At 44.9% G+C, this 27,553-nt stretch overlaps 1 protein-coding gene across 8 annotated transcripts in view; it reads left to right on the top strand.

The window, feature by feature from the left end:
- Window positions 1–27,553, top strand: part of CAPN15 (calpain 15) — a 98,815-nt gene that overhangs the window by 60,306 nt on the left and 10,956 nt on the right. For 6 of the 8 annotated variants that reach the window (XM_078152610.1, XM_021006651.2, XM_021006650.2 and 3 more), the window contains 4 exons: window positions 4,225–5,713; window positions 23,704–23,912; window positions 25,032–25,215; window positions 25,525–25,748. In XM_078152610.1, coding sequence (XP_078008736.1) covers window positions 4,247–5,713; window positions 23,704–23,912; window positions 25,032–25,215; window positions 25,525–25,748 — 2,084 coding nt within the window. In that variant the 5' untranslated portion in view covers window positions 4,225–4,246. Of the gene's footprint in view, window positions 1–109; window positions 194–4,224; window positions 5,714–23,703; window positions 23,913–25,031; window positions 25,216–25,524; window positions 25,749–27,553 lie in introns of those variants that run through there. The other 2 variants (XM_021006655.2, XM_021006653.2) reach the window with 2 other exon arrangements.

Raw genomic sequence — 27,553 nt, 5'->3', positions numbered from 1 at the left:
GGTATGTCACAATGTAGTCAATAGGAATTTTACGTCCATTCAGTTGGTTCTGTATAGATTATTGGGTAATCTTATGTCTCGTCATGGGGATCCTTTCGTGTTCTGGAGCTCAGTGCCATCCAAACAATATTCACAAACAAGAAGATCTAAAGGTCACGTAAGGGATCTTTGTAAGACATCATTCATGACAGAAGTAAGCACCTTTGATAAATATACATATCTCCATTTTATGCCTTCTTGATGTTAAAGTAGGTCACTGAACAGAGGTTATGATGATCTTCCTCTGTGTTCTGTATGAATCAAATGTTCCAAGAACCTTGAGAGGGAATGAGCTTTCTTGTGAGGTTGGATAACCATTTTTCAAGGGTGTGGTAGAAGTTACAGGTTGTATTCTTCTGAGGTCCTTCCCAACTCTGAGATTCATCCTACTTACCACTTCTAGGTAATAGGCAAGTCTGGTTTCCCTAACAGTAATTCTCTTTTTATTTTTCAATAGAGCTAATGTCTATAAGGGTTCCTGCCTCATCATATGTCTCTGGGATTTCATGTCTATCTGCCCCCTCACAGCCATTCCTTGACACTAGGACTATAATCGTTCCCTACCCTTTGACCATGGCTTTTTCAACTCATTCCCCCATATCTTCAGCTCTGCTGACCTTGTCCCCCATGCCAACCCATTCTCTTCATACTCCTTTTCAGTCTTCTCTCTGGTGGGAGAGGTGGAAAGTGGGAGAATCTTTTCAATATTTTTGTCGGTGGTAATTCTCCCATTCCACAGCTCCACCAGAGAGCTCATTCACCATGAGCATGGAGTTGTGATTTAGATCAGAATTTTTGCAATAGACTATATATTGTTTATTGTGTGAGTGGCCAATACTTCTAGTCACAGAGTCATATAAAAAGCCAGCATCCAAAGTAATCACAATTAATAACACTGGTCACTGGCCAGGGGATTTTCTTTACTTTGAATATTTGTGTCAAGTGCCAAGAAATAAAGGAAATTCTTTGGTTCCACAAACCAGAAGTACTTGAAGTGAGTAGCCTTTCTATGGGGTTGCTAAGCAGCATATTTGTGTTCTTGGAGAGAATAGAAGTGGTGAATTTTGTTTTCCCTCATTCTGTCCTGAAGAAGAGGGAGACTAATCAGTTTTTCCAAGTTTGCCCAGTTGAGAAGCACTCTTGAAATATATATACTCTCAGTAAATGGGCTCATATAAGGAACTGAGTCTTAAAACATTTTAATTTTATATTTCTACAAGGAGTGAACCCTCATTTATCTCTCTCAGTCTCTCTCTAAAGAAACGCATATTATTGAAGAATTAAAAATACGTTTTGTCATTCCCATCCATTAAACTCCTATTCCCTTGCTTCATCATGGTATAAAGACAATCATGGGTTCTTGAAGGCCATGACAATGGAACACTAGTTCTGGAAAAGCTTTGGGTGTAGTCATTTGAGGACTAATCTAAGTTCGTTCCCAAATATATCATTAGGATGATGAGATTCTTCTGCCACAACATTATCAAACAATTATCAAAGACTATCTACAATATTATGAATAGCTTACAGTCTGCACAAGTTCAGGCAATACCCACAACAGTGACATCCTGGATCCCTAAATTACTAAAAATCTCCACGCACTCTGTGGTAAGGGTCAGAATGGAACCATACAAACTCCATTGTGTTCCAGGTTTGGAAAGAGGCCATAATACAATGTCTCTGTTATGATGTAACCAGTACTGATACCACACTGGACATTTCTATCTTTGTTCAAATAGCCATACCACTGCTTCATTCCATCAAGTCTTCTCTCCACTCCCAGTTAGCTGTTTGTGGTCTTACTGGGTCCAGTCTGTAGGCTGAACATTTCATCATCCTTTTTACATGCCCCACTCAACCTCTTTTTGAATGAAAGCCTTTCTGAAATATATCTGACTTGCTTCATTTGCAAGTGGTCCTACATGTCATCTTTTCTGCTGTGTGTTCTCTGACTTCAAGATTCTGCATTTCCCATTTTGTAAAAGTGGATGTGGAGTAAGGTACCTTAGACTCTAACTCTTGGAGCTGTCAGAATGTCAGAGCCGGCCATGACTATAGAAGGTCAGAGCCAGAAGGGACCTTAGAAATTATCTAGTTCAACTTGCTCATTTTACAGATGAGAAAACTGAGATGCAGAGGGGGAAAGGACTGTGTCGAGAGCTTCGTTCTTTGGGGACAGTGCAGTGACAGTTGGGCTTTGTCCTGTTGGAACAGCAAGAATATTACCCTGCCAAGAAAAACAGAACCACCCAGGAGGTCATTACTTTCGCTGTTGTGTTGTTATTGTTTACAGTTAAACATTTGTCGAACATCAGTAGTCAGCTAACTGCTGTGTAGAATCCAGAATCAGACATAGCCCCTGCCCAGGGAGGCGTTTGTAGGACATATCATTAAAGGACCTCAGAATTCATCTAGCCTATTGTCCATATTTTACAGATTGAAAGCGAGGCCCAGAGACATTAAGCAACTTGCCTAATGTCACCCAGGCAATAAGTAGTTAAATCAGGATTCAAACCCACATGCTCTGACTCCAAATCCAATGCTCTTTCCACTCTGCCATGTCAGTGGGAGGATCCAGGGAAAGAAAAACAAAGGGAGAGGAGAAAAGCTGAATGGGACATCAGCAGGATCCGAGAAAGGCAGCATGATTTGGTGCAAAGAGCACAGAATATGGAGTTAGAATACCTAGGTTTGAACTGTAGCTCCACCACTTATTGTATGACCTTGGGTAAATTATTTCACCTTACTGAGTCTCAGTTTCTTTATTTGTAAAGTGGGAGGAAATACTTTCACTTTTCCTACTTCATTGGTTTGTTCTGAGGAAATCAGTTTTTAAATGTAAAGTTATTGACGTTATCTTTGTGACTCTGGGGTTGGATGTGACATTGTAGTCACACAGCTCACCCAGGGAGAAACCTTGAAGTCATCTCTTGGGCCAGCGGTTTGAGTAAGAAAGAGCTGGGGAAAGGCCAAGTTAGAAACCTCTTGGCCTTCAGTGAAGCATTAAGCAAGAAGATATGTGTAGGCATGGGAACAAGTTGACCTGGGCTTCTCCTCAGGGTGGCAGCTATGGCACCCCTATCTCTTCCTCTGACTTCTCTTTTCCTCTCTTTTTTCTTTTTCCTTGCTTGTTCCCCCACTTTGGATTTCTCTAGTTGTACTTCCTCTTTCACATCTCCCCCTTTCTTTGCCTATTCCTACGCAAACTCACCTTCTGCTCATTGCTTCAACATATTTTGGTCTGAGAGTCAGTCACAGGACCTTCCTTTTTCCTATCTCTGTCTTCTCTAGAAAAGCATCCTAGGACTCACAGTGAGGACATCATAGACTCTCTTCAAGGGCAAAGTAAGTGAGGATACTGAGTGAAGGAACAAATGACTGCAACTTTGGTGAGGCTGATGGGCCTCAGGTGAGAGTGTGGAAACTCTCTTCAGCCCCTGGTAGCTTTAGAGCAATTACATGCCTTCCCAGGAGTGGGAGAATCATAGATTTTGAGCTGGGAGGGACCACAGAGGCCATCAAGGCCAACTCCCTCATTTTACAGATGAGGAAGCTGAGGCACAGAGAGGTTGTGACTTGTTCAGGTTCAAACAGCTAGTAAGTGTCTGAGGTGGAGGAAAATGGGTAGTTGAATTGGTTCTTAGTAGAGTCAAACAATTTAATCACAAAGTTGGAAGGGACCTTAGAAGTCACTTAATCAGTAATCTCCCTCCTCCTCCTCTCCGTAAACCTGGAAAATGATCATTCATCTTTTCAACAATCCTGATATCTAGTAAGCACTTAATAAATGCCTGCAAATTAATTGATTCTTGAAGACCTCCAGTGACCAGGGGATCACAGTCCCATTGAAGCAGCTTGTTCTGCTTTTGGCTAGGAGGCTTTTCCTTAGGTTGACCTGCCTTTCCCATTCTACTTGTTGACCTTAGAGTTTCCCTCGGGTACCAAGCAGCACGAGGGCAAACTTCCTCCTGTTCTCTTCGTCTTACTGGTCCCTGTCTTCCTCCTGATGTGAATCAGGTCCCCTCAGCTTTCCCACTCCTAAAGTATGAATTGAATTGGAGACAGCCCTAGGAGACCCCTCAGCATCTTGTGACTGGAGGGCAGCAATAGGCTGGGCACCTAAGTCCTTCACATTCACACCAGACACTTATGGGCTGGAAATGACACCTGTCCCTTCTCTTGCAGCCACACCCATTCGCCTGGTTCTATGGCCGCAGTCCGGGAGTGGTCCTGTACCCGGTGCACTTTCCTGAACCCTGCCGGCCAACGCCAGTGTTCCATCTGTGAGGCCCCCCGACAGAAGCCTGACCTTAACCATATACTGAGGCTCAGCGTGGAAGAACAGAAATGGCCCTGTGCCCGTTGCACCTTCCGAAACTTTCTGGGCAAAGAGAACTGTGAGGTATGCGGCTTTACTCCAGACCCTCTGCCAGGGACATCCCCCCTACCTGTCATCAATGGGGTACTCCCTAAGCCCCCCACAATCTTAGTGGAGCCCAAGGGGAGCTGCAAAGAGGAGGCAGTGCTAAAGGTGGAGGCTGGAGAATCAGGAGGAAAAAGCCCTGAGGAAGTGGAGCCACAGAACGGGTGGGCCTGCCAGCGATGCACCCTCCACAACACTCCTGTCGCCAACTCCTGCTCTGCCTGCGGAGGCCCACGAAAGCTCTCGCTGCCCAAGATCCCCCCAGAGGCCCTGGTGGTCCCTGAGGTCATCACTCCTGCTGGCTTCCATGTTGCCCCTTCCACTCCCCAACCCAGCCTGCCCACCGATCTCCCTGAGGCTGACTCCACCTCAGCTAACCAAGATCCAGCCACTATGGAACAAGAGCTCCCCAGAATGCCATCATTCAGTCCCTTTTCCCCTACCCTGCAGAACAACCCAGTCCCTAGAAGCCGCCGGGAGGTACCTCCCCAGCTACAGCCACCGGTGCCGGAGGCTTCGCAGCCCACAGCGACCCCTGGACTCAAGGGATCCCCCCAGGGGCAAGTCCGAGCACCCGCCACCACCCGCTTCCAAGAAATCCTGTCCACCAAGAGGCTGAGCGTGTTGGAGGAGGAGGCAGAGGCCAGCCCGCCTCTGTGGAGGTGCAGCTCCTGCTCCCTGCATAATCCTGCAGGCACCTCTAGGTGCGAGAATTGTGGTGCCCTTCAGGGCAGTGATGTCATTGACCTGACTGGTGACACCGTCCGGTTCACCCCCGCTAGCCCCTCCAGCCCTGACTTCACCACCTGGTCATGTGCCAGATGCACCCTTAAGAACCCCACTGTGGCTCAGAAGTGCAAAGTCTGTGGCTCCTCTAAGCTGCACGGCTTCCAGGAGCATGGCAGTGGGGCCTCTGCAGCAGAGCCGGCTGCCCACTGCCCAGACTGCAGCGCTGACAAGCCTGGGGACTGCTGCTGTAGCCGGGCCCCCTCTGCTCATAAGGCCGCCCGGCTCTTCCCCTCACAGCCCCCTCCTCCGCTCCCTGAGTGGGCCTGCCCAGCCTGCACCCTCCTCAACGAGGTGAAGGCCAAGAACTGTGCTGCCTGCCACACCCCGCAGGGCTGCGTGACCCAGCGCAAAGGAGCCAAGCCCCTGACGCGCAGGGAGAGCATGCACGTGGAGAAGCGGAGACAGACGGACGAAGGCGAGGCCAAGGCTCTGTGGGAAAACATCGTTACCTTCTGCCAGGAGGCAAGTATGGGGTGGGGGGCAGCCAGTGGGCTGTGGGCTAGACAGAGGGAGGGGAGCATCCTCAGTGGGGACTCCAGGGCTCTAGTTCTGTTAGAGTTTCTCAGCTCTCCCATCTCCCTAGAGACAGGCCAGAGTTTGATGTAACCTTCTCAAGACCCTTTTTTTTTCCAGTCTTTCAGCTTTGCCTCAGACATTACCCTGGTTGTTTCCTCCTTTTTAGCTTTCCCATTCTTTGTCCTTCCTTCCTTCCTTCCTTCCTTCCTTCCTTCCTTCCTTCCTTCCTTCCTTCCTTCCTGCTTCCTCTTTCCTTCCTCTGACTCTTCTCTTTCTCTTGCTTTTTCCGCCCCTGTTCTCTTTCCTCACTACTTCCTTGGCCCTTGCCTTTTCCATCTTTACTGCTTCTGCCCCTTCCTCACCTTCCTCACTTTTCTCTCTTTGTCTTCTTGGGCACTGGCATTTGATGCCACAGAATGGGACTTTGCCTTTGTCATTTCCCCACATTATAGCTTCAGTAGGTGCCCATCTTTTCATACTTTGGCTCAGAGCTTTGACAAAGTCACAGAGAGATGCCTCAGGTGCTGGGCTAGGTCAGGTGCCACTTTCCAAAAGGCAAAGCAATTCTGCATGTCAGGGAAGCTGAGAGACAGACCCTCATGTTATTCATAATAAATAAAGGCAGCATGTTTACTTTTTATCTGGACTGAATGTCCAGTGTTGATTTCCACGTCTGAAAAGTAAGCTTTGAGTTTCTCTGGGGCTTTTCCCTTGAGGTGCCCGCAACTCACATCAGGCATGTAATATCTTCCCTCACCCCTGGGGATTGTGGGGAAAAGCTGATTTAGTCCCCTAATCTCCCCAATCTCCAGTCACATGCAATCAGAAACATAATCATGAGATCAAAGGAAATTTAGGATGGAGTGGCCTCAAGGTCATTTTAGCCAGCTGACCCTCAGCCTTCAGGGTGGGGGTCTTTACATTTCCCTAAAAGTCAGCCCGGGTAACAGTTGCCAAGCCCTGCCAATCGTTCATTTTCAAGTCATGCAGCTACAGCAGTTATTTGACTACAAAGTCTGCATTGGATTCAGCTCTCCCCCTCCTGGTCACCACTGCCACCTCCTCTTACGGGGATGAATCTGAGAGAACAGAAGCATCTGTGGCAACGCACATGCTCAGAATCCCTCCCCACACCCTGACTCACATTTCCATGGAAACAAAACCAAAGGGGAGCCAAAGGGAGATGCAGAGTATGTTTTTCATGAAGTCCAGTGACTGATTTTTCATGAGCCTGGCTGCTTAATTTCCACTGGGCTTAAACCAGCTATCCCCTTAGGCTCTGAGCATATCTGCCAGAACTCAGTGTAATGGCTGGTCTGCTCTCAGGGTGAAGTCCACTGTGAGTCCCCAAGGTCTCTCGCATAAGCACCCTGGAGAAGAAGTGACCTGACTGCCAGAGTCACTGGGAAATTGGTTTTAACAGGAACCTCCAGTGACGAAGCCTGCCCTGCTCCTCTGACTGGCTTCCTTCAGTGTTTAGCAGGTGCAGTTTTGCTCCTCTGCAGCCCAAACATCATTCCCTAAAAAGCTGATCATTGTAGTGACTACATCAGGTAGGGGTTGTTTCAGAGAGAGTTGTGGGATTTAACACCGACAGCTGTTGTAGTCAGAATGAACCACTAAGCCTGGTTATTCTTTCCTCACCATCGCTCAAACATCAGAAGGCTTTTTTGTTTTGTTTTATATTTGTTTTTTTCTGATGATATTTAGTGATTTAATTGCAGATAATCATATTGCCACCCCATTGGTAAGTCAAAATAACTGCCAAGAAGTAGAGCTTTGAGGAATCAGGATGCAGTGTCAGGCAAAGCCCCGAAGGGAGAGCATGGGCACCTGATATGACTGAAGGGCTTTGGCCAAGGTAGAAACCACTTAGAAAGCCTGGCAGCAAAGCAATTAGAATCCTCTCAGTCTGCCTGTGACTTTGTTATTGTGCTGAGAAGGGAGTCTGGGAAGATAACTTGATTGAGACCTGTGGGTGTGGGCAGCTTCACTGTCCTCCTTACTCAAGACCAATCTAATTTGGCTCTTGTGCATCTTGGGCATTCATGGCTGACTTGAAATGAGGCCTGGAATGGGCTCCGCTTTGACAAAAGGTAGATTTTGTTTTTGTTTTAAAGCTGTGTTGGAGAAGAGAGGAAAATCAAAGACAAAGACTATGGTTCAACAAGATGAGACTATGAAAACAGAAAAAAGGCAGACTTGTTCAGCTCTTACTTTCCTTATGTATTCTGTGCCAAGGACGATGATCTTCAGACTGGAAAGCTTAAAACAAAGATGGCTAATAGGAAATTGGCCCCAAAATAAGTATAGATTAAGGCCCAAAGGAACTACATCCCAGGGGATGAAAAAACTGGAGGATGTGATTGGTGACTCCACCTTGAAAAGATCATGGGAGGGAGGTAGTACAGGACTGAAGAAAGGCAAATGATATCCTGATTTAAAAAAAAAGAAAGTGGGGGGAGGGGAAGAGATCTATCTGCAAACTATAGGTTATTGAAGCTGACTTCAATTCCTGACAAAATTCTAGTATATTTTATTAAAGGGATGATTAGTAAACTTATGGAAAAGTATATGGTGATCCGTAACTTCAAGAATAGATCACATGCCAAGCATCTCCTTTCCTTTTCTTTTCTTTTTTAAACAAGGTTACTACACTAGACTTTAGCAAAGAATTTGACAGGGTCTCCTGGGAAAAGCTGGACAGGTGTGGATTAGATGATAGCACCTTCAGGTAGATTTGGAATTAACTGAATGACTGGACCCAAAGACTAATCATAGTGATTCCACGTAATTTTGAAATGGGGATCTCTAGTGAAGTGCCTCAAGGATGTATGGTGGACCCCTGCAGTTGAAAATGTTTATCACTGATTTGGATAAAGGGATATTTGGCATGCTTATAAAATTTGTAGAATACAAAGCTAGCAGGGAAAGTATTGAGTGGTGGAGTCAGAATCCAAAAGATCTTTATAGACTAGAATATTTGGAGTGAATCCAATAGAATTAAAGGAGCATAAAGGTGGGAAAGGTGTTTGACTTGGAGGAGTCAAGAAGACCAGGCTTAAAATCCTGCCTCAGATACTTAACTATGTGACCTCAGGCAAGTCCCTGACCTTAAGCAAGTCAGCCTGTTTCCTCTTCTATAAAATGGAAATAATAATAATAATAATAATAGTGCCTCTCATAGGGGTTGTTATGAAGATCAAATAAAATGTGTAAATTGCTTTGTGCACCTTAAAGCACTATATAAATGTCAACTATTTAAAATTAATAGCAGTAAATATAGAGTCTTACACTTGGGTTCAAAAAGGTAACTTGACAAGTACAAGATGGGAAGGCTCAGCTAGAAAATAGTCCATCTAGGACAATCTGGGTTAGTCGATTGTAAGTTTGATATGGCAACAGCATAATAAGAATCCAGAAAAAGTGAATGCAATCTTAGGCTGCATTGAGGAGACATGATCACAAGGGAAGTGAGAGCTCTGCTCCATACCTCTCTGGTCAGACTCTATCTAGTGTGTTGTGCTAAGTTCGATGTACCTCGTTTGGGGAAGGATATTGACACCCTGGAGAGTGTCCAGAAGAGAGTGACCATGTTGGCAAGTGGCCTTAAGATCCTGCCATATGAGAATCCACTGAAGGAACTGAGGATGATTTCCCTGGAAAAAATAAGACTTAGGGGCAGATAGGTGATGCAGTGGATAGAGCACCGGTCCTGAAATCAGGAGGACCTGCGTTCAAATCCGGCCTCAGACACTTGACACTTACTAGCTGTGGGACCCTGGGCAAGTCACTTAAGCCCATTACCTAGCAAAAAAAGAAAGAAAGAAAAGAGAAGACTTAGCTAGGGATAGGATAGCTGTCTTCAAGTGTCAGAAAGAAAGGCTGCGATGTAGAAAAGGTATTAAATGTGTTCTGTTTGGCCCCAGAAGGCAGAATTAGGAGCATTAGTTTGAATTTACTAAGAGGCAAATTTAGACGTGATATGAGGTAAACTTTCCCAACAATTAAACCTGTTATAAAATGGAAGAGGCTGCTTTGGGAGATTGTGGATTCCCTCTCATTAAAGGTGTTCAAACAAAGATCAGATGGCCACTTACCATTATGTTGTACAGAGGATTCATGTTCAGACACAGTTTGAACTAGATTGCCTGCTGAGTCCCTTCCAACTTTGAAATTGTGTTTCTTTGGAATACCACATCTGAGATTCTGTTCTTCTCAGAAGAAAGTGGATGGTACATTTTACTTGAGAGTGTGGGGAAGGCAGAACTCATCAAGCTACAGAGTATTGATGACCCAAGTGTGGCAAGGTCACCTGGACTCTGAGGTTCCTCACTCAGCCATAATGCCAGGCCTGAAGTGCTTGGCATGTAAGGGCCCATCTTCTATGGAATGATTTCTTCCACCCCCCAAAGAACCTATTGGAAGAGGATCCTACCATTATCGGTCTGATGTTTGCCAAGGCACCCTTTCCTCTGCTCCCAGGCAGCTGCCCCTGTGGCATGTGACCTTGCTTTGGGAATTGGAAGGGCAGTAATAAAACCCTTCAGTTATTCTGTTCTGTAATGGAGAGGAGAGAATTACCTCAAGCAGTGAAACAAGGAGGATAGGGAATGGTTTGTAATGGCTAGCTGATGGTGAGGAGATGCCTAAAGGATTTCTCAGCTTCTTGTGTCTCACTGTTTGCTCTTTGATCAATCTTATTGGAATCATATTGGATTATTGGAATGATTGGAATGATTCTGGGCATGACATTATACTTCTAAAACACCAGCAGTGTATTAGTTCAGGGTACAGCAGCCCTTTTAGCTTTGAGAGCCTCTAGTGAGGCTAAGCAGGACCCATAGGGACCAGTGTGATGAGGATGTCATAGGCAGGGAAAAAGAGAAGGAGCAGAGGGAAACAGCAGAGAAGCAGGAGGCACAAAGATTCTGAGAGAAAAGGAGAAGAGAGGAGGAGAGACAGGGCAAGGGAAGGCAGGGAAGGACAGAAGCAGCTTGTGATAGAGGATAGAAGTGCTAATTGCCTCAGGGGCCCCAAATAGATCACTTAATTCAATCCAGTAAACATTTATTAGATGCCTACTGTGTTCAAGTTGTTGTGCTAAACACTGATCATAAAAAAGACAAAAATGAAACAGTCCCTATTCTCCATTCGAGGAACTTACTTTCTGCAGGAGATGTTATATTTATACAAATGCATAAATACAGATTAATTTTAGAAGAGGAGATTGTGCTAATAACCAAGGTTGAAGAGGGATTGAGTTCTTAAGAGCTTGTACTCTGCTCTGAGAGGACGTGACTGCAGTTTGCCTGTGGATATCTATGGTAGCAGTCCCTGTTAGGGGGAAAGAATGAATGTTTGTTATCTTGTACTATATGAATGTCAATAAAAGGTCCCAGGTAATAGGGAAAAAAATTTAAGCCTTATCTGGGTGGTGGCATCCAATCTGTGCTTTGAGGAAGCTAGAAATTTTTTAAGAGGCAGGGGAGGGTGGGGCAGCTAGGTGGCACAGTGGATAGAGCACCAGCTCTGGAGTCAAGAGGACCTGAGTTCAAATCAGACACTTAACACTTACTAGCTGTGTGACCCTGGGCAAGTCACTTAACTTCATTGCCTAGCAAAAAACAAACAAACAAAACAAGGAGAGGAAAGGAAGGAGTAGATTCCAGACATGGGGAACCACTTCTGCAAAAGGAATGGAGGTAAGAAACAAATTGCTATGTAAATTAGGGAATACCTAGCAGGCCTGTTTGACTGGAATGGAGGAGTAGATTAATAATATTAATAATGATGATAATGATGATGACAGCTGACATTTGTATAGTGCTTACGATGTGTCAGGCATCATGCAAAGTGCTTTACAATTATAATCTCCTTTGACACTCACAATAACCCTGTGAGGTAGTTGCTATTATTTTTCCCATTTTACAAATAAGGCAAAGAGAGGTGAAGGGACTTGCCCAGAGTCACACAGCTTGTAAGTTTCTGAGGCTGGGTTTGAAGTCAGATCTTCCTGACTCCAGGCCCAGTTCTCTACCTGCTGTACCACATAGCTGCTCCATAAAGAGGAATCATATGGCCTAAGACTGGAATTGGTAGTTGGGTCGTCCTGTTGGGGAGGGCTTTAAATGCCAGGCTAAGAAATGTGTAAGGTATACTAGAGATATCAAGCAACCATTGAATATTTTTTTTGTAGGGAAGATGGCATGGTCATTTTTATGGTTTAGGAGTATTGATTTGACAGCTGTGTGGAGGATTAAGCAGAGAAAGACAAGACTAGGCTAATACAGTAGTCCAAGCAAGAGGTAATGAGGTCTGTACCTGGGTGAAGACAATCTGAGTGGAGAGAAGGGGAATATGTATATGAGAGATGTCATGGAGGTGGATCATTAAGATTTGGCAACTGTTTGGATATGGGCCTGAGATTGAAGGAAGAATCAGAGATAATCCCAGGGTTGGGATAAATAGAATCGAGTTTAGTTTTAGAGCTGCTGAGTTTGAGATGCCTTTGTGACATTCAGGTATAGATGTCCAACGGGCAGTTGGTAATGGAGGACCAAAGTTCAGGAGTGAAATTAGTTTATTATATTTATTATTAGCTTATTATAGTTTGGGGAGTCATCTGCATGGAGGTGATAGTTGAATCCAGGAGACCTGATGAGGTCACCAAGAAAGAGGATGTAGAGAGAGAATGCCCAGGATAGAGACTTGGGGGAAAGCCTTAGTCAGGAGGGGGCATGTGGATGATGCAACAAAGAAGACTGGAAGAGGAGCGGTCAGATAGGTAGGAGGAGAACCATTGGAGAAATAGCACAAAAATATCACAAGAACCCAGAGGAGAGGCCATTCAGGAGGAAGGTGTAGTCAGCAATGCCAAGTGCTGCAGAAAGTTCGAGAAAGACGAGGACAGAGAATTGTCATCAGATTTGACATGTATGAGAACACTGGTAACCTTGGAAAAAGTGGTTTCAATTGAGTAGTGGGGTTGGCAACTAGATTGCCAGCTACTCAGATAATAGGCAGTCCATGGGGCAGGTCTGTGTTAAACAGTTTCTTTGTACCTCTGCTGTGGGTGATCAAAGTCCTAAGGGTTTGTCCAGGTAGAGCACAGGTTCAAGTAAGTGGTGGCGGGAAGTTGGGGACAGATACTTGGTATTTGAAAAGGGCTTCCCAGATATCCTGGTAACAAAGGCTAGCAAAGAGTGCTAGCATTGCTGGAGTTACAGAAGCTGGGTTCAAACCCTATTCTGCTACTTAATATATTACTATATTACTGCTGCCCCTCCCAACCTAAAACAAGCCACTTTATTTGTCTGGGCCTCTGTTTCCTGGTATCTAAATTGAGGAGAATTGAATTAGATAATCTCTAAAGTCTTGCCTAGCTCTTGAGACAAATGAAAAACCTGAGAGACAGGGTTTCTGGGTGATTAATAATTAATTTATTAATTAGGCAGCTGGTAATCAATAAGTTGATGGTCAGTGGTTTCTCTCAGTAACCAAAGACAAAACCGTGGAGATCACTGAATGCTTTGGAAAAGGAGGGGCCCCCGACAGGTGAAAATCAACCTGGATTAGTGAACAGTTAAGAAGAAAGTCTTCAATTTCTCCTGCTGAGAATGTGGTTTGATTATGAAACTCAGCTGCCTTCAGTAATCTGGACAAAGGAATCCATCTCTACCCAGGCTGCTCTGGTAGGTTTTTTTCTTCACAAGTTAGATTACCCTCAACTCTAATGGAGGGATACAGTGACATAGGTTTACTTCCTAAGGGCAAGAATTCACCTAGATTAGATTCTGTTTACACTCTAAACAAATGGTCAGGTCTTTTAGCTGGGTGAGGTCCCACACAAGAGCCACCAAGCATGTACCCAGGGGATTTGGGCAATCTCATCTTTCAGCAAAGTACTTTAGACTGACTGGCCTACCTGGGCTGGTCCCTGAATGAGGAAAGAAAGGGGGAAAGCCTTAATCCTAATTTAGTAATTGGTTATTAATATAATAGAAAATAATAATTTCTCTTACTTTAAATCCTGTTAATGATCTTGAAGCTTGGGGACCACAGTAATTCAGTTATTAAAATAATGTTATGAGGAGAACTTGGAAAATCTTCATCAGATTTACACAAGAATAGTTGAGTTCCATTTAAAGTGGGGAGACTGATAATCTTTGTTCTTGCTCGTCATTTAATTCACCAAGCTCTAAGGCTCTATATTCCAGTGGTCAGTGCTCTCCTGATAAATTAGTCTCCTTGTGCCTCACCTTTTTTCCACTTGCAAAATGCAGCTGATGACATGCAGGAGAGTTGTGAGGAATTATCAATAATAAGAGGGCTAAAGTCCTTTGCAGTTACAGAGTGCTCTAGATATGCTGAAAAATACCAACATCTTCGTGTTCAAGAGGCGCTTCTGCAGAAGTGTCTACTAGAGCCTGCGTGAAGTGTTCCTGGCAGGGTGGGGAAGAACTGTCTGCCAATATTTGGCCCACATGTGACAAACACAGACTAATCCAAGGAGTTTCAGCAGCATGGCTCTCCTGAGACTTCTATCGCTTGGAGGAGCTCTCTTGTGAAACTGAATACTCCACCCTTGTTCACCCCCAGAATCCTAACAGGAAGCTGCACATTCATCATCATACCCCTATGAGCCTAGGGTGACTCATGTTTCAAGGCCAGTTTTACATGTAAGCAACCTGAAACCTGGTGAGGGAAAGTGACTGACTCTGGAAGAGAAGGTGACAGAGGTTGAAATGGAATGCAGATATCCCAATTCTGAGACACACAAACTTAAACCCTGAGTTTAAGTTTAACTCCCCCGCCTAGCTAAGGGTCCCCTGTGGGGCTGTGGCCCCACTGTAAGAGGTTCATGATCAACTAATCACAAGCTAGGATGATGGTCACGTTCTCCCCTCTCCAGGATAACAAATTGTGCAATTGGTTTCCAGCAACACCACACCTGTTCTTTTCTCCTCCAGTACTTCCTCACCTGGCCCCCTCTCTCCACTATGCAAGGTTTCAACCTTCCCACTTATGAACCAGTTGGCCCCTGAGGACAATTGCAGTCTGACCACTACAGCAGCTGTTCAGGTGCCATTAAGAAAGTCCCTTCCTCTCCCCCCATACCCTCCAGCAGACCTGCCCCCGACCTCCCAGATTACCTTGCTCATGACTCCTCAGACGACAGTGGGCTTTGGCTTCAGGGAAGTGACTAAACAGCTCTATCTTTCCACTTTTTATTTGGGGTGGGAAGATGAATTACAGAGGCTAAGCAGACATGGATATGCTGAGTTTAGTAGACATTGCAGCTCTTACTACATTATCTTTGATTTTTTCTTCTAAACTTCCCTGTTTCTGTGGAGGGTACCACCATCCTTCTGGGCACCCAGGTTCTTGAGGTGCCATCTTCAATTCCTCACTCTCTTTCATATTGTACATGTGGTCAGTTGCCAAATCTTGTCATTTCAGCTTTCATGGTATCTTCCACATCCATCCTTTTTTCTATACTCACACAGCCATCCAGCCACTTCAGGCCTCGTCACTTCTCATATGGACTATTGTAGTAGCCTTCTCATTGTTCCTCCTGCCTCACATCTCTCCCCTCCACACGGCTACCAAACTGATTTTTCTAAAGCACAAGTCTGTTTTCCCCCTGCTCATTAATTTTTTGTTGTTGTTTCAGTCCAGTCTGACTCTTCCTGATCCCATTTGGGGCAGAGGTAGTGGAGTGGTTTGCCATTTCCTTCTCCAGCAGCTTATTTTATTTTATTTTATTTTATTTATTTAGGCAGTTGGGGTTAAGTGACTTGCCCAGGGTCACACAGCTAGTAAGTGTCAGGTGTTTGGTCGGAGGCCGAATTTGAACTCAGGTCTTCCTGACTTCAGGGCCAGTGCTCTATCCACTGTGCCACCTAGCTACCCCACCAGCGGCTCATTTTATAGAAGAGGAACTGAGGCAGAGTTAAGTGACTTGCCCAGGATCATATAGCTAGTAAGTGTCTGAGGTCAAATTTGAATTCAGGTCCTCCTGAGTAGAGGTGGGCACTCTATCCGCTGTAACACCTTGCTGCCCCAGTAAACTTAGTGGCTCACTATCGCCTTCAGGATCAAATATTTCATATGTATGCCATCCTTATAATTTCTATTTTTAAAGTTTTAGATGCACATGATATGGACTAGAACAGTAGTACGTGAATATAATTTATAAACAAGTAAATATGCATATTGGGAGTTTTTGCTAAAAGTTTTTTTATTAATAAGAGTATGCTGTCAACAAGTTTGGAGACGACTGCCCCAAAACATCAGCTAAAGTTCTAGTGACCACATGTGAAGCATAGTGCTTAATGCAGTGGAAATGAAGACCCTTCTGAACCAGAGACCCTAAAATTATGTCTGGTTTGGGGCAAAGCTATGCTCAGAATAAAAATGGGCAGTATCAGTGATTTCAGCCCTCAGGACTAGAGTATATTTCTTGCGTGATCATCATCTCCTGCTCTAGTCCCTTTTTGGATCAAGTAGATGCCATCTAGCTCTCTGTGAAGGCAGCAGCGCACCAGTCCAGGTTGGAGTGGGGCGAAGCAGTGTGGTGTCACAGAACAAGCAGTGGTTTGGAGCCATCTGAGATCATATCCTGTCACCATTCCTGCCAGTGTGACTTAACCGTGCTGGGTCTTCATCTCTGAATGTCGAGAGTTGGGTTAAATAGTCTCTCAGTTTCCTTTGAGCTCTAAGTCTAGAAGCCTATGTTAAGGACTGACCAGTGTTTTCTTAGTCACTGTGTATGAGAGGGCAGGATGACCAAATCTGTGGTCATGGTATGCTGAGGTGTTTTGTTTTTGTTTTTCCCCCCACCCTCACCCCAACCAGAGAGAGAGTATAATGTTAATAATAGTCTTAGGGTTGAAAGCATGGACTAGTCTACCAAGTTCTCCCCTTCTTGGGTTATAGCAGGAGGTGGCATTGAGCCACCATATAACTTGAAGAAATATACTGTAGTCCTGAGGGCTGAAACCATTGATACTGCCCATTTTTATTCTGAGCATAGCTTTGCCCCAAATCAGATACAAATTTCAGGTCTCTGGTTCAGAAGAGTCTTCATTTCCACTGCATTAAGCACTATGCTTCATATGTGATAGGCACTTAATAAATGTTAATGAGTGCTTGCTCCTTTGTAAAGAAACAGAAAAGGTGAAGGATCCAGTAATGAGTCTTTATTGATGGCACTGTTCTTAAGGGTACTTAAGGACTAGGGCTGTTGCCTTTGTACTGAGCCAGTAGCCATTTGGGGCCTTCTAGAGACAAGGGCTTTCTTAGAATCCAATGATCCAAGAGGGCCCAGCATGAGAGACAGCATACCTGGCACTGACCCTTAAAACTGAAACTGAAAACAGTCCCTGAAGTCCACTTGGTATAAGGAACAGTTTCTTTCCAATCCCTGACGAAGCTATAAAGGCTTCTTTAGAAGAGATGAGGCTTGGGAAATGTTTGGGAGAAGCACGTGCCTGTGTCTGTTCACACATACACACTCACTTGGATGTATGTGTCATTGTTTGAGATGAGAAACTCTTTAGCTCCTGCAGACCCCAAAGGGAGCCTGGAATGTCTGAGAGAGAAAGACAGAGAGAGAGATTTCCTCAAAGTATTGAAAAAATAAATGATGAAAACAGATTTGAAGGTTTGCTTTTCAGTGCCAAGTTCCTCCTAGTGTGTTGGCAATAAGGGACAGTGAGATTTAAGAAAAATCAAACAATGTTACTGTCCCCTGAATCAGACCAAATCCAGTTTCCAAACTACTGTGATTTCTTTAGCTGTAAATTGACCTTAAATGCATACCCTCAAGGGCAGTTATCTTAATAGCTAGCGTTTGTGAATACCTAACATTTATACAGCACTTTAAGATTTGCAAAATGCTTTCTAAATATCTGATTTTATATGCATACCCTTTGACCCAGCAATAGCACTTCTAGGGCTATATCCCAGAGAGATCATATAAATGGGAAAAGGACCTACATGTACAAAAATATTTATAGCAGCTCTTTTTGTGGTGGCAAAGAATTGGACATTGAAAGGATGCCCATCAATTGGGGAATGGCTGAGCAAGTTGTGGTATACGAATGTAATGGAATACTATTGTGCTATAAGAAATGATAAGCAGGCAGACTTCAGAAAAACCTGGAAAGACTTGTATGGTCTGATGTTGAGTGAAATGAGCAGAACCAGGAGAACGTTGTACACAGTAACAACCACATTGTGTGATGACTAATATTGATAGACTTAACCTTTCTCAGCAATACAAGGATTTAAGACATCTGCAAAGGCCTCATGATGGAAAATGCTATCCACATCCAAAGAAAGAACTATGGAGTTTAAATGCAGATTGAAGCATACTGTTTGCTGGGGTTTTTTTTCTGTTGTGTTTTGTTACCTCTTTCTGGTGGTTTCTCCTATTGGTTCTAATTGTTACCTACAACATCACTAATGTGAAAATATGTTTAATAGGAATATATATGTTTAGCCTATATCAGATTATGCACTGTCTTGGGGAGGAAGGGAGGGAAGATGGGGAGAAAATTTTAAAACTCAAAAGCTTATGGAAGTGATTGTTGATAATTCAAAATAAGTTAAATAAAAATTAAAGATAAATAAATATCTCATTTTATCCTCACAACAACCCTGGGGAGTGGGTGCTATTGTTGCCTTCATTTATAGATGAGGAAACTGAGGCATACAGAGATTAAGTAACTTGCTTGCCTAGAGTCATACAGCTGGTGTCTAAGACCAGATTTGAACTCAGGTCTTCTTGATTCCACCAGCTGCATGTTTTTATGTGTTCTATCCTCCCAGTAGAATATAAGTTCCTTGAGGGCTAAAACCATTCTGTTTTTGTCTCTATCCCCAGGATCTAGCTTAGTGGCCAGCATGTAATAAATAATTGCTAAATTGAATTGAAAGGGAGTACAACTGAATCTTCTTCTCCATTTGGACCATATGATATATACTTTGTGAGACTATTTGGCCTGGTGAAGAGAATATTGAAGCAGTGGATAAACGAATGAAAAAGCATTTATTAGACACTTAACTATATCCTAGCCAGGGCAGCTAGGTGGTACAGTGGGTAGAGCACCAGGCCTGGCATTAGGAAGACCTGAGTTCAAATCTAGCCTCAGATAGGTACTAGTTATGTGATTCTAGGCAAGTCAGTTAACCCTGTTAGCCTCAGTTTCCTCATCTGTAAAATGAACTAGAGAAGGAAATGGCAAACTACTCCAGCATCTTTTCCAAGAAAACTCCAAATGGGGTCACGGAGAGTCAGACTTGACTGAAACAACAACAACAACAACAAAATATCCTAGCCCTTGGGCTAAGTGCCAGAGATATAGGAGTCGCCGTATTCAAGGAGCTCACATCCTATCAGGGGAAGACAACATATGTGGAGGAGCAGTGGCCAGGAAAGGGAGTTTTAGTCTTGGGGAGTCACAGAGATGGTGAGTTCATTTATTTATATGACAAAGTAATAATACTCTTAATTTAATTATTGTTTCCAGAGCAAGAAATAGAAAGGGTGGGGAGTGGCAAGGTGGTACATATGTGGTGATGGCTGAATGGGATAGGAAGATAAAATGTGGGCTAGTATCCAAAGCCAGCCCTGAGATACAGTTGGCTAAAAGGACTAGCTCACATTTTGCACCAGTCATCTGGGTTAGAACTCCAGAGATGAATGGATCACTTCCCTAGGGACCTGGGACATGGACTCTGGAGAGTCAGGGTTGTTGTATTCCAGGTCCATGTGGAAGTTGCTGGTCCAGATAAGGAGGTTCTGAGCAGCAGAGATGGGCAGATGGTAGGGTGGCCTGGGTGAGGGGGAGGCCGAAGTACAGTGTCTCTATCTTCAAATGTCTGAAAAGTTTTCATAATAGCCCATGTGTTTATTACCCTTTATGGTTTACAGTTCAGGTTAGCAAGGCAGGAAGAAGTGGGGGGCGAGAAAAATAAGTACATGTTAACTGAAAAGAAAATTTTACTAAGTGCCTTTACTAAGAGTTTCTACGTGCCAAGAGCTTTGCTCTGCAGTGAGGACATAAGAACAAATAGAATAACTCTTGCCTCCAGGGAACTTCCCTCTGCCCATCAGTAAATGCAAAGTGATCTGAGGAGGGAGAGAGCTCTAATCACTTGAAGGATCTGAGAAGCCAGGAGGTGGTACCTGACCTGATCTTGGAGGAAGTGAGGAGAGGTGGGCAAGAAGTGGATGCTGGAGATGGGGACAGCCCCACAAAGCAGCCTAAATATTTGATATCTTTTGTCAGAAGGCTAAAACTTGCTCTGCTTTTCCCTGAAGGACAGAACTAGAGCCGCAGTTAGAACAAGAAACAGTTTTCTGCTTGATATGAGGAAGAACTTAGAGTGATGTCCAAAAATAGACTGGCCTGCCTCGGAAGGAGAATAGTAAGTTCCCTCTGTCTGGAGATATTCAAAAAGAGGGCAGATGACGGCTTTCAGAAGACATTTTAGACAGGCTTCCTTATTTGGTTGAGACGACCTCTCATGTCATCTGACAACTCTTAAGCTTCGATGATTTTAAGTAAGTTTTTGAGTGTATCTAGTTTTATAGCAAACTTTTTTTTTGCTTGCCTGAAGATAGAACAAGAGAACAGGTTTAAATTGTGGTAGTGTAGGAATTAGATTTAAACATTAGAAACATTGTTATGAAGAGGCCAACACCAGAATATATTCCTAAGGAAGATTGTGGTGATTCCAGAACATATTCAGGACAGACAGTTTGCCTGAGGAGACATTTTGAGTGGGCTCTTACCCTAAGTTGGAGGGATCGCCTAGGTGACCTCCCAAGTCTGAATTTTCCTTTATCCCTTTCCGGGTTCAATGACCTCAGGTGCTTTGACTCTGTTCTTTGCACTAAAGGTTGAAGAGGCAGATTAACTGAGAGTAGGTAGAATTCAGACCTAGTTCCCCAGGGCAAGCAAAGCCTCTGTAAGCCCTGAATCTTATACTTCTGTCTGCCTCTTCCTGTAGAGCAGTCATCATGCCTGCTACAGCTTTGCTTCCCTCTGGATGAGGGAAGACTCAGCAAAGCTGGGAGTGTTATTCTAACTTTATGAATCAGCTTTCACCAGAGAGCAGCCAACCCCTGTCATCTCAGAAAGCTCTCTTTGAAGAACGTCAGGCAGCAAAGGGAAGAATGCCCTCACAGTCAGGGTTGGTAGCTGCTGGAGCCAAAGACCAAAGGAAAGTATGTAAGTCCCTTTGCAAATCTATACAAAATAAGAATGATTTTCATCTCTTTTAAGTATGGCCTTGCTAGGAGGCCAATGATGTGAAATTACTTAAAAAGATCCTTCTAGAGATTTTGAATCTGTGACCCTTACCTCCGAGTTCTTTGAGGTAGAAGCTTCCTTGGAAGCCAGAAGATTAGGGCACAAATGAATAGGATGGAGAGAGACCCAGGGACCTCTTCTTACTTGTCAGTAGGAAGCGGCCTATTGCTGGAGTCCCCTAGCTCAGGATAGGAAAGTAGGATGTGACCTTAACAATTGTTATCCCCTAGTAGGCTGTTAACTGTGGCTAGTCTAGCCAGTGTTGAAGCTATTGATCAAGCCACAGGAAATGAAATTATTTCCGTAGTGACAGATTTGGAAATTTTCATTTGGATTTCATCCAGAAATACTGACTTCCTTTTTCTCCCTGCCATTTGATTTCAGATTCCCATCTTTGTACTGCTCACCCCTTGAGTCACACATTGCAGCTGCAGAGAGAACTCATCTTCATCTGACCACCTGTGTCCAAATTCTCAATTTCTGGCTTATGATATTGTGGCATAAAGGATAGAGAGCTGGCCTTGGAGACAAGAAACCCAAGGTTCAATCACACCTCTGGCCAACTGCTGGCCATGTGACCCAAACAAATCATTTATCCTCTCAGTGCCCTTCGAAGAATATAGTTTGCACAGAAGTTGCTGGCCTATGCTGGGAATTTCCTTGTCACTAAAATCACAGGTCCCATTCATGTCCCTGTCCCCATCCCATACTTCTCTTTCTTCTATTCTTTGGCCCAGGCCTCCCACTTGGTCCTTAGCACACATGATAGGGAGTAGAAACTGTAGCATTGAGGAGTAGACCTGAATGAAAGTAAGGTGAAATAAGTCTGGGAAATAGGTTGTGCCAGATTGTGAAACCAAACAGAGGACTTGGGTATTTTATCCTAGAGGAAGGAAAGAATCACTGAAGCTTCTTAAGGATATGGGGAAATTAGAAAGAAGGAAAAGCAGGAAATGAGGTTAGTTTTGAACATGTTGTAATGACTATGGAAGATCAATTGAGGATATCCATCAGGCATTTGGACATATGGGACTAAGGTATGGGAGAAACTGTGAGAGGATAGACAGATAGATCTGGCAATCACTTGCATAGAGATGATAGTTGAACCCATGTTGATAGTTGAAGCCAATGAGATCACTAGCAGTGTTATAAAACCCCAGGAATAGGAGAGTATCTAGGGGAAGGAGGTAGTCAGCAGTATAGATGCTTCAGGAAGGTCAAGAAGGATGAGGACTGAGAAGAGTTCATTGGATTTGGCAAGTAAGGGATCATTTTTAGCCTTGGAGGGAGCAATTTCAGTTGCATGGTGTAGGAAGACATTGCAAGGAGTTAAGAAGTTTGTGGAAGGCAAGAAAGTGAAGGTAATAAGTGTAGACTCTTGTTTCAAGAGAATGCTCCTGTAAGGCATCTTCTGCTCCAGCCCCACTGCTGCTGCCTTCCCCCAATTTCTTGTATTGTCTAAGGAAGGAGAGGTCTTTAGGACAGTAGCTTAAAGAGATGGTAAGAACAAGCGAATTTTTTTTTTTTAAGGATGAAGGAGATTGGAGCATGTGTGTAAGCATCAGGAAAGGAACCAGTGGATAAGGAGAGACTGAAAATTAATGAGAAAGTGGATGATTGATTGAAGTTGTCTATTTGTGCTCTTGTCAGCTGGGGGAGGAGCAGCACAGATAAAGAAGCAAGGGCGTAAAGTGGAGGACTTGGTATTGGCAAAGAAAAGGGTCACTTTTTCTTCTGAGCTTGGAGCAAAGGGGGAGAGAATGAGAGTTGATATAGAAGTGATTTGAAGTGTAGAGTTAAGGAGAAAAGTGATCTTCAGACACATGGCTTCCATATTTTCAGAGAAATATAAGACCTATGGGAGAGGCAAGGAGAGGGAGTGGTTTAAGTAGATTGGAAGAAAAGAGTGTCAAGAGCAGATGTTGAATATCAAAGTCTTTTTCTACCAGTATTCCCTCTATGAAATGGAGACGTGACTTCTCCAAGTAAGGAAAATTACAGTTTAGGGCAAGGCCTGCTGAAACGCCTCCAAGATTACTTTGTACCTGAGATAAGAACTTAACAAGTGGCAAAGTACCCACCCCCTGAGTCTTGTGCAAGGGGAAAAACACCAAACTGCCACTGATAACTTTATATGTAACTTCAGGCAAGTCATTTAACATTTCTGCATCTTGTTCCTCATCTGAAAAATAGAAACAGTATTTGCGGTATGGTTATGTTCAGATGGAATTTTGTACATGACACTGCTTTGGCAAGTATAAAATTGTATAAATACAAATGATTATTATTTTGAACCGTACCACAGCCATTTTTTGATTCAGAGTTTTTATTGACTGCTGCTCAGGTGGTAAGTCCTGGCAGCCTCCTCAGGACATCCGTCAGCTCCGAGCTGGGAAGTCTGCTGTCCCACCTCCTTTTTCCCTCCTAGTATCCCAGGACAGAGATAATGCCTAAATAATACAGGAAATGTAGTCAAGATGCTGTTTGGCAGGGGCTGCTTTGTTTTCCAGGGCATGACACCTAGTGTCAGGTCTTCCTTGGGATTCTGGTACCCAATGCTGCCAGCCCCTGAGTGTAGTTGTGTTTGGACTTTGTTTTTTTTCTTCTCAGAACAAAGTGAACTTTGTGGATGACAGCTTCCCTCCTGGTCCTGAGTCTGTGGGCTTCCCTGAAGGGGACAGTGTCCAGCAGCGGGTAAAGCAGTGGTTACGACCTCATGAAATCAACTGTAGCATTTTCAAGGACCAGACAGTCGGTTGGTCAGTGTTCCGGACACCCCGGCCCTCCGACATCCTGCAGGGGCTCCTAGGGAACTGCTGGTAAGGGCTCATGTTACCAGATGGTCCTTGGCATTGGAAAGGGATGCTAGTGCTATCTGTTCCCACCACTCAAGGCAAAACAGATCTTTCTTACCATGTTAGCCCCAAGGTTGGTCAGGGTTTGTGATCCTGTAAGATGAATTACCAAGTGTTAAAGAAGCCAGGAAATTAAGATAGCTTTTGCTGGGAATCTGGGATCTCCCGTGCTGGAAGTGATCTTCCTGTTGGCACTCCAGAGTGAGGGATCCACTTCTACATTACAATGAAGAAGATTAAATCACACTCACCAGTAATCCTGCCCAGCTCACCCAGCCACACGCTCCTATTGAGAGGAGTCAGCTTCGTAGGGCTGTAGTCCTGAAGTAGTGTGGGGTAAAAAGCACTCGGGACACCTGGCTTCTATTCCTGGCTCTGGGACCTCAGCAAGTTATTTGACGACTCTAGACCACAGTCGTTCCCCTCCCCCCCCCAAATGAGGGTAATTGGATGATCTTGAAGATCTCTTCTGCTTCTGGAACATTAGGAGGGTGCTCTTCCTGGAGCCTGTTGTCCTCTCATCCCTAAAGACTTGCTTGAAAAAGACCCAGAGACTCTGCCTTGGTCTGGAATGACTGCGGCTCTAGAGGCTATGTTTAGTTCCACATCCTCTGGAGTTCAGTTGGCTCCTGAATCCCTAGTCTGAAGAGGGAGGGGATCTTAACCTGTGGTCTGTGAACCTGACGGGGCTGTGGATAAATAGATTTCAGGGGGTCCTTTATTTCCACTAACCTCTAACTGCAGTTTATCACTTCACTTAAAAATGTCTTTTAAAAAATCTTATTCTGAGTAGAGGCCCTCCATAGGTTTTACCAGGCAACCAAAGGGGTCCATGACACAAAAAAGATGAAGAACTCACAGACTAGGGAGTGAAAGAGGGGATGCTGTGGTTTGATTTGAAGAATCCAGGGCCCACTTTCTACCTTCTTCTCCGTAATCCACCCACTTAGACACTGGGGAGGGGGTATGTGCCTGAGGCTGGAATGGTCAGGGTTCTGCATCTATTCTGAGGGACAGGGGAGTGGGCTGGACAGGGTAGGGTGGCTCAGGGGTGATCTGGCTTGAGCCATCCCCTTTTGACAGGTTCCTCAGTGCCTTGGCAGTGTTGGCTGAGCGCCCAGAGCTGGTGGAGCGGGTGATGATCACCCGTACTCTCTGTCCAGAAGGGGCGTACCAGGTTCGGCTGTGCAAGGATGGCACATGGACCACAGTACTGGTTGATGATATGCTGCCCTGCGACGAGTGTGGGTACCTTCTCTTCTCTCAGGTCAGTTTCCCGTCCTTTCCGTTTCCTGCCAGGCCACTGGGCTCCTACAAGCAGAGAGGGCTTCAGAGGTCAAGATACTAAGCATGAAGAAGCTCAAAGGGCCACCAACAGGGGCCTGTCACTCACTGGGCAGGAGGTAGCAGAAAGGGCACGTGAACTTAATCTTTTGAGGCAAACAGTGGGAGTCTCATGGCTGCCCATTGGGGATAGATTCTTTGGGGTTAGGGGAGCCTGGTTGATAGAGGGGAAGCCAACACTTGAGCCCCTGCTTTGCCATTAAAGTGCCTTTACACTCATCTTTCCATTCAGGCCCAGCGGAAACAGCTGTGGGTTGCTCTCATGGAGAAGGCTCTGGCCAAGCTGCATGGCTCATACTTTGCCCTCCAAGCGGGGCGTGCCATCGAAGGCCTGGCCACACTCACTGGTGCCCCCTGCGAGAGTCTGATGCTGCAGGTCAGCTCCACTAACCCCCGAGAGGAGCCCATTGACACTGACCTCATCTGGGCCAAAATGCTGAGTTCTAAGGAGGCTGGGTAAGAGGAGGTGGGAGGGGCTGGGTCTTGGCAGTCAGAAAAGTTGGGAGGAGAGGAAAAGGGACACAGGAGGACAGTAGGCCCTCCCTGACTCTGAAAAGCTAGAGTGACTACTCCCAAGATCTAGAAATCTGGACTTGGCAGGCATTCCGTGAGCCTTGGCAAGATGCCTCTTGGACCTAGGGTTGTTTTTTGGTGTTTTTTTTTTTTAAGGACAACTACTTTGCTTTGTGTTCTTAACACATTAATGATATTTTTCCAATTACACTGAGGAAATAGATCCAGGGGAAGTTTTAGAAAGAGCCAGTAGTACATACCCAGGAGTCAAAATGAGGGCTTCCCCAGCTGGAAAGTCATCCTCCAACCTGAGTGTGGGCTTGACAAAGCCCCTAGACTGGAGGTGGGGGGGTGGGGTGGGGAACTGTCATTGCTTTGGAATCATTGGTGGTGCCCCCCAAGTAGACAGAGGTCAGATACCTCACTGGAGACTGAAACCGAGGCTTTGCCAGGGCAGCAAGAAGGACACGGGCTGATGCCCATGAGGTGATGGGATCAACAGGAAGGAATGGGCATCTTCCCCCATTCAAGAGGCTTCTCTTCTAAGGAGCAGTGGGGGTTTGTGGTCTTTATGCCCACTTCAGTCTGTGGAACCTCAAGACAAGGCAGAAAGTTCCCATGTGATGAGTTTGCAGAAAGTAAAAAGGGCAAGAGCAGAGTCAAACATTCCCCTCAACACAGAGGGGCTGCCCTTGGGCAGCCACCCACCTATTTCAGTAAGCACCTGGTGGAGGCCTCTGCCTAATTTGTCAGGGAGTTGAGACACTTGGATTGGATTTAGCTCCTCCTCTTCCTGGTGATATGTAGGGAATTAGTTCTTCTATCCCTCAGGGCCTCAGTTCTGCCATCTGCAAAGTGTTGAGGGGAGCAATCTCTGGCTCCTTGCTTGAGGGGTCCTGGGAGGATGCAGTCCTTCCTGCTGCCTAGAAAAGAGTTGGAGACTGGATTTCTGATCCTCCTTGTAATGTTTCCTGTGTGAGCCAGAACAAATTACACAGCTTCTCCAGCATTTGACCTTCTTTGGCGATAAAGTGAGGAGGAACTAGCAAAGGCCTTCGGAGACAGATATTTGTACCAGTCCACACACAGCCAGGGAGGACGGTCCAGGAGGGCTCGTTCTACTTGAGTACCACCACTATTGCCCTTTCCTACCCTCTTGCTTTGTGCCCTTCCCAAAGAGGCTTGGACTTGGAATTGTGTAGTCTGGGGAAGTGTCTTGGGCATGACTACAGTATAACTAGTGCTACCTGCCCGACTGGGGGTGAAGGACCTGAACAAAGATGACTCTCTGGGAATCTGTGGGGAGCATCTCTGGCCATCCCAGGGTTGGAGCCTATATAAAAGGATTCCTGAGAGTTCTCCTACCTCTAAGTCTGGAGGTTGGCAGTCTCCATTCTGGAAATTCTGTGAAGGTTAACAGTGAATCCTAGAAAACCATCTGAGAGGGTTGGGAAAATGCCAGCTCTTATCATGCCCAGCCTATCTGGTAGAGGTTAGAGTGTGTATTAAATATCCAGGTTGCCTTTTTGGAACTCGTGCCCCTACCTATAGACCACTGAGTACTACGTCAGTGTTGAGATTAATCATACAGATGGCTACGTCTTATGGAACAGTACACGTCAGGAGGCCTTTTTGGTGCCTTCTAGGTTTGAGAGAAGGTAGGACAGCTCCCACTTTGGGGATGAGAGAGCACTTGGTCCAAGGGCCTTCAGTCCCACCTATTCCCCAAAATGCTGCAGTGGGGCAGT

The sequence above is a fragment of the Phascolarctos cinereus genome, unplaced genomic scaffold (genome assembly GCF_003287225.1).
Source record: "Phascolarctos cinereus isolate Bilbo 61053 unplaced genomic scaffold, phaCin_HiC Scaffold_4;HRSCAF=312, whole genome shotgun sequence".
Taxonomy (NCBI): domain Eukaryota; kingdom Metazoa; phylum Chordata; class Mammalia; order Diprotodontia; family Phascolarctidae; genus Phascolarctos; species Phascolarctos cinereus.
This window is presented reverse-complemented; position numbering and strand designations above follow the sequence as displayed.